Source organism: Thunnus maccoyii, chromosome 13 (genome assembly GCF_910596095.1).
Source record: "Thunnus maccoyii chromosome 13, fThuMac1.1, whole genome shotgun sequence".
NCBI lineage: Eukaryota > Metazoa > Chordata > Actinopteri > Scombriformes > Scombridae > Thunnus > Thunnus maccoyii.
Window position 1 is genome coordinate 24,806,094 of NC_056545.1, and position 17,597 is coordinate 24,823,690.

General features: G+C 39.4%; 1 protein-coding gene across 1 annotated transcript; it reads right to left on the reverse strand.

The window, feature by feature from the left end:
• Window positions 1-2,280: 2,280 nt before the first annotated feature.
• rom1a (retinal outer segment membrane protein 1a) lies at window positions 2,281-6,325 on the reverse strand. Its single transcript, XM_042431942.1, has 4 exons — window positions 6,176-6,325; window positions 3,527-3,957; window positions 3,123-3,369; window positions 2,281-2,776 (listed from the first exon to the last, which is right to left on the reverse strand). The coding sequence occupies exons 1-4, from the start codon at window positions 6,323-6,325 to the stop codon at window positions 2,570-2,572; spliced, it is 1,035 nt and encodes a 344-aa protein (XP_042287876.1). The 3' UTR covers window positions 2,281-2,569.
• Window positions 6,326-17,597: the final 11,272 nt, after the last annotated feature.

Here is a 17,597-nt window from a genome sequence, read left to right on the forward strand (position 1 = left end):
TCAGTCAGGTGATCATTTGAAAGGACAGACTGTATGCAGTTTGAACGGTTTTACACGGTACATGTTCAAAAAGGTTTGATCTCCAGAATGAGTCGAAAAAATGGTTGGAATGTTAGCAAGCCCGTTGTCCTCCCGCCACATGATCAAACTTTTCAGAGCTGACTGTCCGTATCAAACAATACATTTTTCAATGTCTTCAATGTACAAATAAAAAAGCTGTTAAAATGTATAAAACGTATAGCCACTGTAAGCTTTACAAGATTTATTTTTTTATTCATATTAAAAGCTTTAGTCCCCCTGGCGTGTTTGTGATTGTAGACTTAGGTTGTCTACACAAGGTGCTGTAAACTTTTTGTATACTTGTTTCAATAAAGCTGTTAATATTTTTAAATTAAAAAGATTAATAAAAGATTAATTTAAAAATTAAAAAGCAGCCTAGTTTGCAGCCAAAGTTAAAGTGTTTTTTATTAGAATTCTAATGAAAATTGTTAATAAACAGACTCCTTCCTGCCTCTCCACAATGTATAGGCTGCCTACCAGTAATCCTTATTATACTGTAAACTTAATTCCATTCAGTTATTGAGTCACCAGTATGGTGATGTTCAAAGCCAGTGGACTAGATGTGGTCTGGTCCTCCAGTTGGACAAATATACCATACAACTTTTGCAATCAATTACAACACAATGCTGAGGTTGCTGTGTTGCAGACTTAAAATGACCATGAATTAACACCTCTCTGTCAGAGCCTCAATGCTAAACCTCACAAAAGTAATATTTATTGCATGGCTGCTGATGTACTGGATGCAGTTAGAATTTTAATGGGGTTCATGTCTTTGCTTCTTTTGTGATAAAGCTTTGCGTAGGTTTTACCCATAGTATGTTTGACAGTACTCAATTTGTGTTATTATACTATTCTATATAGTGTTTGACAGGAATATTTATGATCTGACAACAATATTACATATTGGCTGTGCTGAAACATCCGATTTAAAAAACAATAATGAATGACTTACACTTTACAATATGACCATATGATATAATGGAAATATTGAACATCTACTGGTGTGCAAAAATATTACACCTTCAAAACAAGACAACATACAAACTAGAGAAGCACAATTATTCAGATCTACAGCCTGAAGTTTTTGCAGTAACAATACATGGCCTCTGACATCTTCATTGTGATTCTTCACCCAAATGTTACATTAAACAGCTGAACGCTACCTGTTTTATGTCAGAGGAGGTCTTCCTAGCCCCTAAAAATAACTCAAGACACATGTTTTAAAAGGACCTTTAATAAAGCTAAACATATGGGTTGATATTACAAATAGATTCCAAGGATGAATCATCTGCTGAAATTTAAAGGGAAAATACAATAGTTTTCCCACTTATTTTTCATTTGTTTCACTAAATCAGAAAATCATTTCATCAAAGGCCCAATGAGCCACCAGAACATAGACTCTCCACCGTGTGTCTCTATTTGAATGTTATAGTTATATCTCTGTTTGATCAATCTCAAAATTTTTTCCCAGTATCATTATATTCTTATAAGCAGACCAAGCCTTCACATAGTTCATGCTGGATCTTATATCCACCTGACGCAGGTGTCTAACTGCAAGGGCAGCAGGTTGAGTATTAACAAATGGGATTAACAGCTTTAGCAAAGGTGACACAACAGAGGACACACTTGATGGCTTTCACTGCATTACTGACATCGATTAATCAATCCTCTTAATCCTATTCCTTTCACTGACGGGGGAGAAGAGAGGCAGGGATTGAAAGTAGCATCTTGGGGCACCTATTATGGAGGGTGACATATGATGTATTATGTGTAATATCTGCAATTGCTGTGATTACATTAGAAAAAAAGAAGGAATAAGTGACACCACTCCATAAGGCAATTACTTACTTCAAACTTTAATAAATCATCTGTTAAATTCTGTCATAGTCCTGTTGCACAGCACAGCATTGTGCCTCATGTCTCTCTACAGTCAGCTTTACATCCTTGTTTTTGTATAAGACCCAAAAGAAATTTTGTACATTGCCTCACGAATTACTGTTTACCCATTGATTGGTGATTGTTTTATTGCTTTTGATACAGACAAGAATTGTGGGAATACAATTAGCGATGCACATTACATTCAAAAGCAATGATTTTGTGTGTTTGTGGAATTGTAATCAAATATAATAATAAAGGGTTTATCATCCATGTACATAATTGGAAAAATGAAATGGAGAAAAATAAAAAATAAAGATGTGCTCAGGTATTTGGAGCATTTTAAGGAGTGACAAGAATCTGAAAAACAGCAGAAATCATCATCATTTTCAATAACATCTGTGGGCATCTTTTCAGGTGGTTTACAGAGAGGGTATCAGTTCAGCATTTGGAATTTGAATGAAATACATTTATTTTACTTGTGATGGTCTTCGGACGATAAAAAATACTATCCCTAAATCCACGAAACTCATAGAAAATTGTGATTAATGTTCTGTTTTTAATTTTAAATGATCGTTCATTAGTTGCCCTCTCTGCGTAGAAATTATTTACATGTGCGTACGTCATCGCTGGTTTATGCTGGGTCAGCACCTGCCGGAGTGCCCTCTTCCACTTGGTTTGTAAGCAGGAGGAACTTCAGCACAGGGTCTATATACTCCATGATGGTCTCTTTCACTCCTTTTTCCAGCAAGTACCCCTCTGTCTCGATCTCTGTATTTTCGTTCCCTGCCACTGCCTCCATGGAGGTCTGCAGGAACCGCAAGCTCACCAGCACAGAGCACTGGGAAGAAGGAGGTGGAGTAGGGGGGTGTTAAATGTAGAGCACATTTCATCACAGTGCATCATGAAGGATTCACAAGGACTACCAAAAGGAAGTGGTTATTGATGGATATTGCTCAAATTGTGCACATCAGATACTACAAAGAAAGAGAGATCAGTCAATATTCACTCTCAGTTTAGTCAGGATTCTCATTTTCAACTGCAAGAATGCATTTTTACCTTTGTATCTAACTTCCCAAAAAGCCCATGTCATGCCTTGACCAGCTTCCAAATTTAAAGCTTACCTTTGCATCATCAACTCTGCCTGTAAAACATTGTAGAAGCACCATAAATCCTTCATAGTATACCTGTAAGAGGAAGACTGACAGTACTCCAGTCCCAATGGTGTTCATCAGGCCCATGTAGTAGTTGACCAGGGCCTCTCTGCAGCCTCGGAGGTGGATGTTGAGCTCCTCGGTCTGGTATTGGTAGTTATAGTGAGCTGAGTTGTTGGTAAGCTGATACTGGATACATGGTCGTGGAGAACTGGGGTTGCAGCAACTGAATGGGACTCCATCTACCAAGTAACGGCCATCCACGTTGCTCTTGATACGGCTAAAGAAACAAATGAAAGATGTGTGTCAGACAACTAACATTGTTGAGGTTGTTTATCTGTAATACAGTACTGTAGTCAGATCTCCTTGTTTTTGCGTAAATATTCACAGATGTGAAACCCACTCTACTACATCCTGTATCATTGCCCACAACTTACTCTTTCACTTCCTTAGAGCTGAAATCAAGGTAGCGGTTGCTGATCCACTGGACCTCAAACCAGTCCCTGTGGTCGTTGTTTCCACAGCACTGAAACTCCATTTGCAGGCGATCGATATTCTGCTTCTGGAAGCAGCGGCCCGGGGTGTCTGTGTCCTTGTAGAAGCGGATGCCGTTCCTCAGGCCAACCTTCAGAGAACCCTCCAGACTGCCCCTCATTACATAGCTCATGATGACAGCTAGCAGCATGAGGACAGTGAAGAAACAAGAGACAGCAAAATAGGGCTTCAAGAAGGTCTTCCAGCGAGGAAATCGCCCGACATCCAGGGCATCCTGACAGATCTTTGACGCAAAGTAGTTGATACCCATGGAGGCCAGACCAACAATCATGAGGGTATTGGGCACAATATGTACGTTTGAGTTATCCATTACCTGTAAGTAAGTCACACAATAATATAATGAATATGAATTCAATTTGTTTGAAATAGCAAAAATACATCTAAATGTATCATGTTAAAAATGATGCATAATCCTTCAACAAACATATAAAACTATGTAGACAGAAGTAATGTATTTGCCTGAAATTACCAGATTTTTAAAAAATTCATCTGGAAATATATGTTGAACATCAGTTCTACCAGTTGTTTAACTTAAATTTTTGCCACTGATGATGAGTAATTTTAGTGTGCACCATTTTCTATTCAACCCCAAATGATTCAGCTTGACTTTACAATGATGAATTTTAAGTTAGAGCTCTGTGGGTTTGAATAATGATCGGCCACACAACATGTGTATTAATGAACCCTGGAAGATTCAACACAATGAACTGGTCAAACTTTTATACGGGGAAGATTCCCTGAATGCATGTATAATAACTTTCTTCAGTAGCATCAAATGCAGTAACAAATATGCATTATTATGCCTGCCTCAATTCAATCAGATCTTGAGCAATGAGCGGCTCAGCAGGAGCAGTTAAGCCTCAGCTATGTTGGTCAAGGACATCTACTATAACTGCAGTTTCATCTTATTCACTCATGAGGGATGGGGAAATTTGGACACAGTGCACTGTGTCCAAATTTCCCCATCAGGATTTATTCCCATCTTTCAGTTTTTAAAAGTCAACATGTGTAAGCTGCCAAATGTGATATTGCCAAATCAGGATGTGACCCTGTAAATGTGTGAGACATTATGTTGTATACAAATGTCCTGGTTCCTTGGTTTGAATGATTGCACACCTTAAAATATAACATGGATTGATGAATATACGCTCAGCAGAGTAGGTGATCTCCAGACAAAATGAAACCTGAAGTACTTGATGAATTTGCTGATGCTGACCCTCAGACTGTGTTGTTGGGCAATGCAAAAGAACTTAAGAAATATTTCACTGTTTTTTGTTAAAGGTGCTATATATAACGCTATATAAATAAGGCTGCTATCAAGGAGTGCATTTAAATTTAAAAGCACTTTGAAGAAGACGGTGATTAAATGATCTTTGTATATTAAAACTCTCGAAAAAAAGTAAATTTTAGTGTGAGGAGGACACCCACAGACTTTTACAGAATGTGATGAGCTGTTGTAGATCTATTACATTAAATTACATTGAAACATTCCAGTGTAAAATTATTGGATTAAAATCTGTGGGAAAACTACAATGCAGTATAGATAGTAGTATGACAGGGTAACATTTATAAGATTTATAGGTGTTACTGTTTCTGTAATTTATTTATTTCTTGTTATATGTATTTTTCTTTTTTCTTTGCCTGTTTGTAATGTATGTGTGAATAAGGCTATTTACACTTTTTTGCAGTCAATAAAGCACAGAAACAGAATGCTGTCATCCAGCTATCACAGGATGAAATCTTCATATTGAAGGGAAAAGGGCTCTTCTAATCACAATTATAATTGCTAAAAATAAATATTTTGGGATTTTTTAAAAAAATACTAGAAATACTGAAAAATGCAGTGATAGTTGTACAAAGATTATGTTTTTGAGGTTGCAAATGATTAAAATGTACAAACTATGTAAATGTGGAAATAAAATACATCCAAATTAGTTACAGCCTATGTAATAGGTTTGTTAATAATGCAAAGTTGTGATGACAACCTTTAAAAGTGGGGATTACGGTGAGATTAAGACTGGATATAGAGCCTGGTTTATCAAATGATGAGTCAGGATCCAAATTGGGTCACAGGTGTGTTTAGCTGTTGAGCTACATATAACAAGGACGTTTGTTTAACGACAAGAAATTTAATTTCTCTTTGCAAGACGCATTTTCTGGTTTCCACATTTTCTTATTTTCCCCCAAAAACACTGTGCCAAGGAAAGTACAACTGGCACAAATGGCATTTTTCAAGCGTACTTGGTGTTACAAGTGTAAATCAGTACTACAGTGTGTAATCAAGTCACTCACAACCATCTTACAACTCCAACATATCCTGTCAACAGTTGGACCAACTCATATATAGCTTCTGTTACACTGAAAGTATCATTACATTTCACTCACTTTTGCAAGTAAACTATAAGTAACTATAATATTGACCATTGTGATTATGCTGGTAATTTAAATGTAAAAATAAAAAGGTCAAAAACAGCAATGCTTTGGAGTGTACTCAGCTTCCAAGTTGTAGCATGTAAGACATAAGACGGTACCTCTGCCCTCCTGCGGAGCTCCGTCTTGAGGATGCACCCCAGGGTAAAGGTGACGGCCCCGGCGATTGTGGCAGTCCAGGAGAGGAGCCACAGTCCCTGGGCTAGCTTCACCCTTTTCTCAAAGGGGAACTTCATCTTCATCACCACCATGGTTGCAGCGAGGGGCTCTGAGTCTTACCAGGGGAATAGGGGAAGGAGAGCGACGTGGCAACGAGGGACGATGCTGTGCTTTGTCTGAGAGAAAGGAGGAGAGGTCAGAGGCAGGACTCTCAAAGATGAAGATGACAAAATTGAAATTCAACACTGCATTTGAAAAATTAAATGGTAGCAACAGAACACGCAAAATAAAAAATGATAATAGCAATGTGAGAATGAACTTTTATCCAAAAATGAAAAGGTTAAGAAGTTAGTGCAAAATCCTTTGAGAATAAAGTTTTAAAGCTTCACATCTCAACTAGTGCGTCTTCAGTTCAACAGATGTAAGTACATCAAAGTTCACCTTATTTGTCTCCCCAAAAAGTGGTGAAAAAAGTCCAGATATCTCCAGCATCCACTGTGTATCGTCCAGTGTGCCACACAGTGGATTTGGCACACTGGATTTGGTAAACCTGGATGCTGGGAGCGTCTTACCACTAATGCCTACCTATCCTATTAAACTGCTCTGTGAATCCAGGCCATTGTCTGCTCAGCACCCATCACTTATGCAGAGGGGCGTGGATGACAAACCAAATTGAACCTGACACAGAGATGGATATTATAAGGCATTAACAGTGTAACACAGATCCTCAGGACACAACTTAAAACACGCACACATAGACTGGAATAAATTTGAGATGAAAACAAAATGAGACATGAGATAAAAAGCATGAGATATGTATTCAGGAGACTTTATTATCAAACACTTTATTTATTTTCCATGTCAGCCAAAGAAAACACTAATGTGTAAGGACATTGAAATAAATTCACATTGATGAATTGTTCCTCTTCAGCAAAGCGAGAAAGGACTATGTAGCTCCAGAGAGAGTATGTGTTGATTATCTTATAATACCTATGAGGAGCTCATAGGGATAAATATAACTCTCTCTTTGGGGCCCATGTGCTGATCATAAGGTTGGAATTCTGCAGAAGTTAAGGAAGTCGGGCAAAATCAAGACAGCAACCACAGGAGGGTCTATGTCGTCTTTTTATAGAAGCCCAAACAAGTATATCAAGGTCAGCGTCACAGTGGCAACAGGGCAGCTTCCTCTGTCCCTCAAGGCACTCTGAGGCCAGGTGGGAGTAGTCTATGTCCTGAATCTGATCCAGAGTCACTGCCCCTTACTGTGAAGGAGCTCCAGCCATACAGCAAGGAGGTCTTTCTAAATCACTGACTGTTGCTAAACAGAGCTTCTAACCATCTAAGCAGGAGAGCATATAGTCTATATTACGGAATACACCTCACAGCAAGTTCTGAATAAGTAAAGGAAGTGGCTATTGGTACAGATTCCTCTGTGTCAATAGTCTGTTTATTTTTGGTACAGAATCATTACGCATGCACATCAGTGTTGATTGCACAAGATCATGAAATCAAATTCAAATTGTTTCAAATTTGAGGAACATTTTTGCTTGTTGGTGTAACGCCAATCCTTCCCATGGTTTGGGTTAACATGGTTAGGTTTACTAACAAAAACCACTTGGTTAGTTTTAGGGAAAGATCATGGTTTAGGTTGAAACATGAATATGCGGTAAAGACGTCTCATTTAACAGCACTAAAATGTCCAATGTGATGGTAAAGAATGCCTGGTTAGTGGTCTACAAGAGGTCCAGCAATAAATTCTGGAAAACCCATTTTGTACCAATATAACAAACTAAATATCAGCACGGAAAACCAGTCTGAACCAACAGCCTGGGGACCACTGGCACAGAATTCCATTCCATGTCAATAGTTGGAAAATTATTGCACTGGTTCTGTAGCTGTAGCCAGTGCCATAAGTAAAATACATTACATATATTCTGCTGTATGGGTAGAATTAAACTGAAACATTTTTAATACAGTTAATATGCTAAAAACTGGTAAATAATAAATCCCAACTGTCCCTGGAGTATAGAAAATGTCAAAAGCCTAGGAAACATGTTCCTTGTCCAATTTCATAAAACACAACCCTCATGACCCTTCAGTTAATTGTGTGACAGTGCAGAGGTGGTTCACTACTGAAACCTGCACAAACTCCACAGTCCTCCTGAGGCATCCCACCCAGCTACAATCTCAGTGACCTTTTAGGAGACTGACTTACCAGTCTGTTCTGCCTGCTGAACTATCATCAGAAAACCATGTCTCATCTAGGACACTTGGTAAGTTTAGAAAATCACCAAAGTCTCTCCTTCACTTTCTAACAATGTCCCTGATCAACATGTCTTCTGTCATTCACCTTAACTTTTCAGAGCTTCTCATCTGTAATTAAACTTAGAGCAACTCCTCCCTAAATATATATACCTGGATAGATAGGTAGATGGAGTTTTACAAGGAATGATTATAAGATATAGATCAGAAAGTATAATTGTATCTTAATTTGTTTTATTAGATCTCATTAGATGTTATATTGACAGAATTACATGGATGACATTTACACTAACTTGTGAAATTTATTCAATTGCAAGCATTTCTTTTGGCAGGTTCATCATTATAAACAGAGGAAACAGTTTTGCACACAGACAGGAAAATACCTTTGGATATATATTTGAATATATATCATATATATCACATATTTAGAGCTATTACAGAACTGTATCTGTAAGTATACATTATTATGCCTAAATCTACTTTTTACAACAGGAAAAGTGATGTGCTTAACACTTGCAGTATATACCTTTAAATATTCAACAATGCATAACTGTGGCTAACCACACAAGAAATACAACTTATATGAATAAATAATGTTTCATGCAACAATGCAAAATAAATAAGCAAATTTATAAGTAGATTTGTTTCTATTCTGCAGAGATTGAACAGGAAAGGAAATATCTATATGTGTATCTATAAAACAGAAATAAACATTTGCATTTTATCATGTAATGACTAAATCTAAGCTGCAGAAAAGGTTTCAAGGTACAGAAAAATATAGTGTATGTTTAAATACATAATACATATATTACATTATCCATCTGTCTCCACTGTCATTTAGTAAATGTCTGTATTGATCTAATTTTTATAGTTATAGTTAAAACTGCGAGTGTGTGTTGAATATGTGTAATATGAAGTTTATTTGAGTGTACATTTTTATTGAGAAACTAATGAGGGAGCACAAGGTGCTGTCTGAAAAGTGATAGTGAGAGACAAACAAATGCAAAATCCAGTAGGTCTTACTGTTTCAATTCAAAGGTTCAAACTTTCCCTCGTAAAAGACCAAAGTAGATCATGTTTTCAGACAGAGTGAACAGTGCACATGTGTTATTGTTACAGCTGTGTTCGCTCCCCTTTCAACACCTCGTCTGGAATCCCTCCTGTCCAGCCATGCACCTCAGCCCTGCCCTGCCCTTTCCCCTCACTGGGCTGCGGTTCACATATGAAATGGTTAAGCATCCGCTCAGCTGACTGCAGGCCAGCCAGACTGCTATCTGCCTCTGACACCCTGCTTTCTATCGGCCTCCCAATAACTGTGTCCCTATCATTGCTTGTTCTCCAGTGATGAATGATCTCATTATCTAAATCCTCGATAGCTTCATCACCTGGGTGGTGGAGGTCCATCATGGCCTCTGTGCCTCTTAGCTCCTTCTGCATGTGATGGCGTGCCAGAGGGATTTCCTCCAGGCTAGCTGACCGGATCAGCATGGCAGAGCCATGGTTTGGACTTGTCGCGATCCTGTATGTGCTCTCACCTGTCATGCATTCAGGCAGATTCTTAAAGCCAGAAGGGCAAGCACTGGTCTTGGGGACAGGTAAGATCTCATTGTGAATGGTAAACTGCAGATGAGGTATCTGCAGTGGGAATGGAGAGGGGCGTCTGACAATTTCCTCACCACCTGACTCACTGTCTTTGTCCAAGTCTCCTTCCCGGTGTCTCCATGCTTGACCTCTGTTTGATCCTGTCAGTATAAATCGTGGGGTCTCCTCTCCCATCTCTGACCAGTCAGATTCCTCCTCCTCTGGAACTGGACCCAGAGGTTGCTCCTGCCCAGCAGCTTTGGCCTTTCCATAGTTAAGGCTGTCCATGAACTGAGCCGGAGGGGGAGCGATGGGGAGAATCACCTGATTAATGGCATCATCTGACCGAAAATGATGGTCTGTTTTGTGCAGCACTGATGTTACCTGCAGTAAGTAGAAGTTAAGTGTGCAAACTGGTCAGATTATTGATTAATATATTTCAAAGTCAAAGAATAAAGAGGATATTTTGTATGGAAGAACATACTAATGCCATATGTGCACTAAACAATTTCACAGAGGCTTATCAATATCTAATTTCTTCGTCTGTCTATTCTTGCTCATAGTAGCAAACAGAAATCATAAGGAATACCAGAACATTTTGTATTTCGTCATTTCTGACATGATAGTTTATGCTAGAGACAACCATGGAGGTGTCCTTTTTCGTTTTTCCTCCCCTGCCTCTGAAAGTGTTTAAGCAGCTACTGCCTGCCTACAAATTAGATGAAAGTAAAGCTCTTACATTGTATGTTTCCACACAGTTGGCAAATTTTGCATCGGCGAGCTGCTCTGTCAATGCTGAAATTCGACGGTTCAACCTCTCACGTTCTCCTTCCATACTCTGAGCCTGACACAGAAAGTACAGGAAGCACAGTAAACCTTCAGTAAGGGGGGGGGGGGCTTATGTCACGCTATCCCCTCCAGAGATTTTTGATAACTTTCACTCAACTAATTAGAAAAAGGCCTCTACATGTGTCAAAACTTGCTTCTACGTAACAAGGGAAATACTTGCAATCTCACCACTGAGTGAAGCTTTTGCTCTAGAAGATTATTAGTCTGTTGTGCGGAGGAGCAGTTGTCATGTAGTCTAAAATAAGACAGAGAGAAATCACTCACTTAAACGATAGTACAATTCATTGCAGTATACTGTACATGCAGTAGTATGAGATGAAGTAATATAGCTATGCAGATCATCATCATATTCAGTCCAAAACTGCATTCTTCACCTTTTAAACCTCTCTGTGAGGTTACTAAGCTCCACACGTGTCCTCTGAAGCTCTGCCTCCAAAAGCTTTTGGCTGCTCATGAATTCCTCTCCTAAACACTCCATCCTCACTGCTGTCTGCAGCAAACTGTGGTGCAGACCCTCATTCTGCCCCTGGAATATCCTAAACAAGACAAGAGAAAAATAAATCAATTTAGACAATGCACATGAGTTTTTGATGTATATTTCATTTAATAAGACATTTTTTCATTACTCTCATTACTGTGGGTGTAAAAATATGCAGGTCAGTGTTTCTATGATACTCCCATGTAATCAATCAATCTAAGTACACTAGCACTGTCATGGTTGTCACTTGGACAATGACTTTTACTAGTAAACAAACCAAAAGAATTACATAACACTTACATCATTTTACCCAGCTCATGTGCCTTTTCCTGTATAAAAAAAACAAAATTACTTGGACAAGAAAAATGACATTCAGAAATATTATCCATGATGTCACAATAACAAAGTGAAATAGAAAGCCAACAGAAAGAAGAACAAAGAACATGTCAATTTGATTACTATCTGGGTGTGATAACTAACCTACTGTTCTGTAATAGCTAAGCTAGTGTTCACTGTGACATGCACACTGGTGCCCAAATCAATAGGAAAGTAAATTAGTGGAACATTATTGCATAACCTGTTAAATAAGCATGTAGAACACAGGGAACTATTGAATTGTCAATAATGTGTTAATGAACAGACTGTAATAGGGGATTTTAATGAGTATGGATGTAGTGTTAACCCCATAAAGCCATACTTTATGTAATGATGAGCCAGTGAAGCTTGTCTGTTCCTTCTCTTGACTGGAGGTGCTGCTTGTATTCCTGGGTGAATCTGAGTTGCTAGAAAGAGACTCAAGCTTCCTGCATGGAGGCGGACTGTCAGCAGAGTGCCTCCTTAAATGAGTGTGGTGGTCATCATGGTCAAGATCATCGTTTTTGGAGTGGGGCTGGTCCAGGTGTGATTCAGAGTGATGTATTTGGTGATGACTTGTACTATAGTAATCTCCATGGTGATGCTGATGGCCTGGACTGTGGTGGTCTCCATGGTGATGCTGATGGCCTGGACTGTGGTGATCTCCATGGTGATGCTGAGGAGCTTCATGGTGGTGGTCTCCATGGTGATGCTGATGGCCTGGACTGTGGTGGTCTCCATGGTGATGCTGATGAGCTTCATGGTGGTGGTCTCCATGGTGATGCTGATGAGCTTCACTATGGTGGTGTTCTCCATGGTGATGCTGATGAGCTTCACTATGGTGGTGTTCTCCATGGTGATGCTGATGAGCTTCATGGTGGTGGTCTCCATGGTGATGCTGATCGCCTGGACTGTGGTGTTCTCCATGGTGATGCTGATGAGTGTCACTATGGTGGTCTCCATGATGATGCTGATGAGCTTCATGGTGGTGGTCTCCATGGTAATGCTGATGGTCTGGACTGTGGTGTTCTCCATGGTGATGCTGATGAACTTCACTATGGTGTTCTCCATGGTGATACTGATGGCGTGGACTGTGGTGGTCTCCATGGTGATGCTGATCACCTTCATTGTGGTGGTCTCCATGGTGATGCTGATGGCCTGGACTGTGGTGGTCGCCATGGTGATGATGATGAGCTTCATGGTGGTGGTCTCCATGGTGATGCTGATGAGCTTCACTCTGGTCATCTCCATGCTGATGCTGATGGCCTGGATTGTGGTGGTCTCCATGATGATGCTGATGAGCTTCACTATGGTGGTCTCCATGATGATGCTGATGAGCTTCAATATGGTGGTCTCCATGGTGATGCTGATGGCCTGGACTGTGGTGGTCTCCATGGTGACAATGATGAGATTCACTGTGGTGGTCACCATGGTGATGCTGATGGCCAGAGTTGTGATGCTGCACAAGGCCATCATGATCTCCATGGTGATGGTGATGTGTTGGGTTGTGGTGATCTCCATGGTCATTGCTTGGGCTGTGGTGTCCATGGTGATGTGGTGTAGTAGGGTGTTCAGTGTTTGGGCGTTTGCTATGATGGTGGTGTCCTGAACTGTGATGGTCTCCATGGTGATGTGTTGGGCTGTGGTGACCATGATGATGATGAGCTGGGTTGTGATGATCTCCATGGTGAGGAACGTGGCCATGGTGGTCTCCATGGTGATGATGATGAGCATGGCCATGGTGGTCACCATGGTGATGGTGACGAGCAGGGCTATGATGGTCCCCATGGTGATGATGATGAGTTGCACTATGGTGCTCTCCGTGGTCGTGAGTTGGGCTGTAGCAGTCTCCATGATGATGGTCTCCATAGTGATGGTGACGAGATGTATTGTGGTGGTCTCTGTGTGGATGAGAAGTGTTGTAGTGCTCACCATGGTGATAAGTGGGGGAATGGTGATCTTCATGATGATAGACAGGACTGTGGTGGTGTCCGTGGTGATGGTGACGACTTGTGTTGTGGTGATCTCTGTGGTGATGGTGATAACTTGGGCTGTTGCAGTCATCATGGTGATGATGATGTCTACGAGTATGATGGTCTCCTTGGTGACGGTGGTGGTGCTTATAAGAGGGTGAATGGGAATGATGCTGAGGACTTTCAGACCGTGAGTGACGTCCTTTCAAACAGCTAATATCAGTGCAGCTTTTAGGCCTAGGGTACATGTCATGGGGTGAGACTGCTGAACGGTGATGATGGTGGTGTAAAGATTTAGAGTGAGATAGTCGAGAAGAGTCGGACTGCTTGCTAGTATGGGACTGCTTGCTGGTATGGGAGTACTTGCTGGAGCTAACTGAGTCTGCACTGGTAGGCCGACTCCTCTGCTGTCTGCATTTCTCAGTGCTGCTGTCGACCTTACTGGATCTAACAGTGGCCTGCCCTGGGCTGCCGGGTGTTTGAGCGTCTGTAACCCCAAGAGTGGTGAGTCTCATTGGGCTGAGCACCTGCCGGGTTATTTCATTAAGGAAGGCAGAAAACTTCATTTTTTCCTTCATCAAATTCTTCTTGGCTTCATTTTTTCTCATCTCCTGTTCTTCTTCATCCTCATTTCCATGCCCCTCTCTATCTCTGGGACTGCTGAGAGCCTCCATTGATTTGGCTTTGCGGAAACTTCCATCTTTTCCAGAGCCTCTTGTAATCCTCTGTGTACCATGAGTAGTGCCACCGTGAGAGGACCTGCCTTTCTCTCTTTTCTGTTTGGCAGGGAGCCTGTGTTGATGACCTCTTTTATCTATCAAAGGGACTGCATCATCTCCGTCTTCAAAGTACTTGTGTTTCCCGGAAATGTCAGTACAGGACTGTGAATGCTGAGGCTTCTTAAGTGGATTTCTGTCTGAACACTCACTGCTGGTCTCAGATGACAGGCTAGAGGAAGATGTTGAAGTGGAGGAAGAGAAGGAAGTGGAGGAGGAAGAAGAGGAGGAGGAGGAAGAAGAGGGGGAGGAAGATGTTGATGAAGAGGAAGAAGAAGAGGAGGATGAAGAGGAACCAGCTGAGGAACTAAAAGACGTTGCTGACAGAGAAACATGGCGATGGTTTTGCTTGCGATGGTTATGGTGAGAATGAGAATCACGAGTCTTGTCATTATCAAACCGATGTCGATGGTCAGTGTGATGGTCGTTGAAAATGCTCTCCTCTGCTGTTGAATGGGTGCTATTTCAAAAAGAAAACATGGGTGTTTAAAGTCAGGACACCAAGACAAGGCATGACAATGACAACAGCAGTTTATGAATCAAAATTAAATGAATGAACTCAGAAGGACATACTCCGCTAAATTAATCCTACTAATGTGTAAAATCAAACCAAAATAAATACAGAATGTTTAAATATCTTGGTCTATTTTAAATTAGCAACATATTCCATACACGAAAGAGAGAACAGACATAGTTATAATAGAGAAATGATTTCATAACTTACTCAGGGCTATCATTGTCGTCTGACTGATGTAACTTGTGCTGGTAATGGTGATGGCGATGGCCTTGATTTTGGTGGTGGTGCTTCATTTGTTGAGATTTTGCAGTCTTTCTGTGCTTGAGGTCTTTCTCCTGATGGTCACACATGTCAGACTTCTGACCTTTGACGCCTCTGTTGTCCTGATCAGGATGTAAAGGTCTGAAGTATTTCTCCATCGGCTGAGTGATGTCCACAGAAACTGGCACAGTATTGATCCCTGAGGAAATTATTTTCCTTCATTAAAATCATGTCACATAATTCAGTCTTCTGCTGGTGTACTATTTTTTTTTATCCATCTACAAAATTAATGTGAGAAAAATAGAAACAAAGCGATACTCACATTTTCATTCATACAATAATTGCAATATATTAGGAAAAAACATGATAATGAAAATGTCATTACACATTAAATTACTTATTAAACTAAACTTTTTACAATTTTTACAATTTACATAAATAATATTTTTTCATCTTTAACTAACTGTCATTCACATTTAAGTGCGTATGATACAATATTGTATCGTATTGCCAACTCTGCTCGGCTAACTGTGGAGAACCTACAAAGTTCCTTTGACGTTCTCCAAGCTACACTTATGATCTTAAATTTGTATTTAATGCATATAAAACTAAGTGTATGTCATTATACAGAGCTAGAAGTAATGGTAGCAAAAACTTTCATATTTCCACTGTACCAGGATTCATTATTGAGAGAGTTATAGAATATAAAGACCTTGGGATTTGGATAGATGACAAATTCAGATACAAATTTCATATAAACAATCTTGTCAACAAATTATGACAAATAATTGTTTTGTTTTGTTTTTTTTGCACAGAAATAGAACCAACTTTCCTCTTCTTTGTAGGAAAAGGATTGTTGACGCTATTTTTCTCTCTGTTTTGGATCATAGTGATGTGATTTATAGGCATGCCTCTGCCTCTACTCTTAAGTCTTTGGATGCTTTTATCATTTTGCTCTTAGGTTTATTACTTGTGATGTTTATAGCACTCATCATTGTATCCTGTATGAAAAAGTTGGATGGTCTTCTCTGTCTGAGAGACGTGATAGGCATATGTATTTGTTTATCTACAAAGCCCTTATTGGGAAGCTGCCATCTTACATCACATCTTTGCTAGATTGATTAAACTCAGTCTAATGACTGACTTTCACTCCAAGTCCCTTGAGTTTGTACCGAGCTTGGAAGATCTGCTTTTGGTTTCTATGCCCCAACCACCCAGAACCCTTTACAAAGCACCATAAAAATTAATACTTTGGTAACGCTTGGTCAATTTAAATCTATGATAACAAACCATTCTGTTTCTGTTTGTACCTGTTTTAATTGATTTGGTTTTTTGTATCTTTTATTAACTGTACTTTTATACTTGTTTTTTTTTTCGGGTTTAAATATAGACAATAATAATAATAATACTGGTTCACTACACCAGTAACATGATTACTGATCAGTTTCATGTACATTATATATGAATAAAGATTAGATTTTTTGTGAAAAAAGAGTGAATGCAGCACTGCATACCATGAAAAGGCAACTGTAAAAAATAGTCCCATGCAGATTTCTTTGCCCAAATGCAGCTTTGTTAAGTTACAAGTAACGCTATCCAACATTTCATTACAAAACAAGTTCTAATGTTCCAATGAAAGTTTATTTTAGTTGAGAGAACAGCTACAGAGGAATTGACTCAGATATTTGTCTGTAACTAACACATCTACCATAGAGAAAACATCTGTACTTACGTTCTGAAAGAAGCCACAGGAATGACACAGACAGAGGTGTTCATTGATGCTTTGTACCAGAAACGCAATGACTCTCTCTGTGTGATGCGCCTTCTAAATGAACAGGGAAGCACGTGTGAAAACACAAACACACACACACACACACACATCAATCTATACTCCCATGCCATCCAATGACAGAAGGGCCAGTTATTGCATGCAGATACTTTGACCTGTATTAAACTGTACTGTATACTGTATATGATGGCGTATGCTTGTATTTTAAAAACACCAGTTTTAATGAGTAACATATTGTGCTGAACATACATAAATTCAAATACACCAAACAGATCAATACATACTTTACATATGTTATAAAGCAATATACTGTATACAAACCAAATTCTGTCATTTATTTATTTATATATACTATTTGTGTTTATATTTATTTCATTTTATTTCCATTTCGATTTCTATTAATTACTCTCATCATATGAGATTATTATTTAAAAAAACAAAACATTTTTCTTTCTTGTCATTGCTCTTCAGACAACAGTAGCAAGATTAAAGAAATCAGAATGATAGTTATGTCGAATATTTCA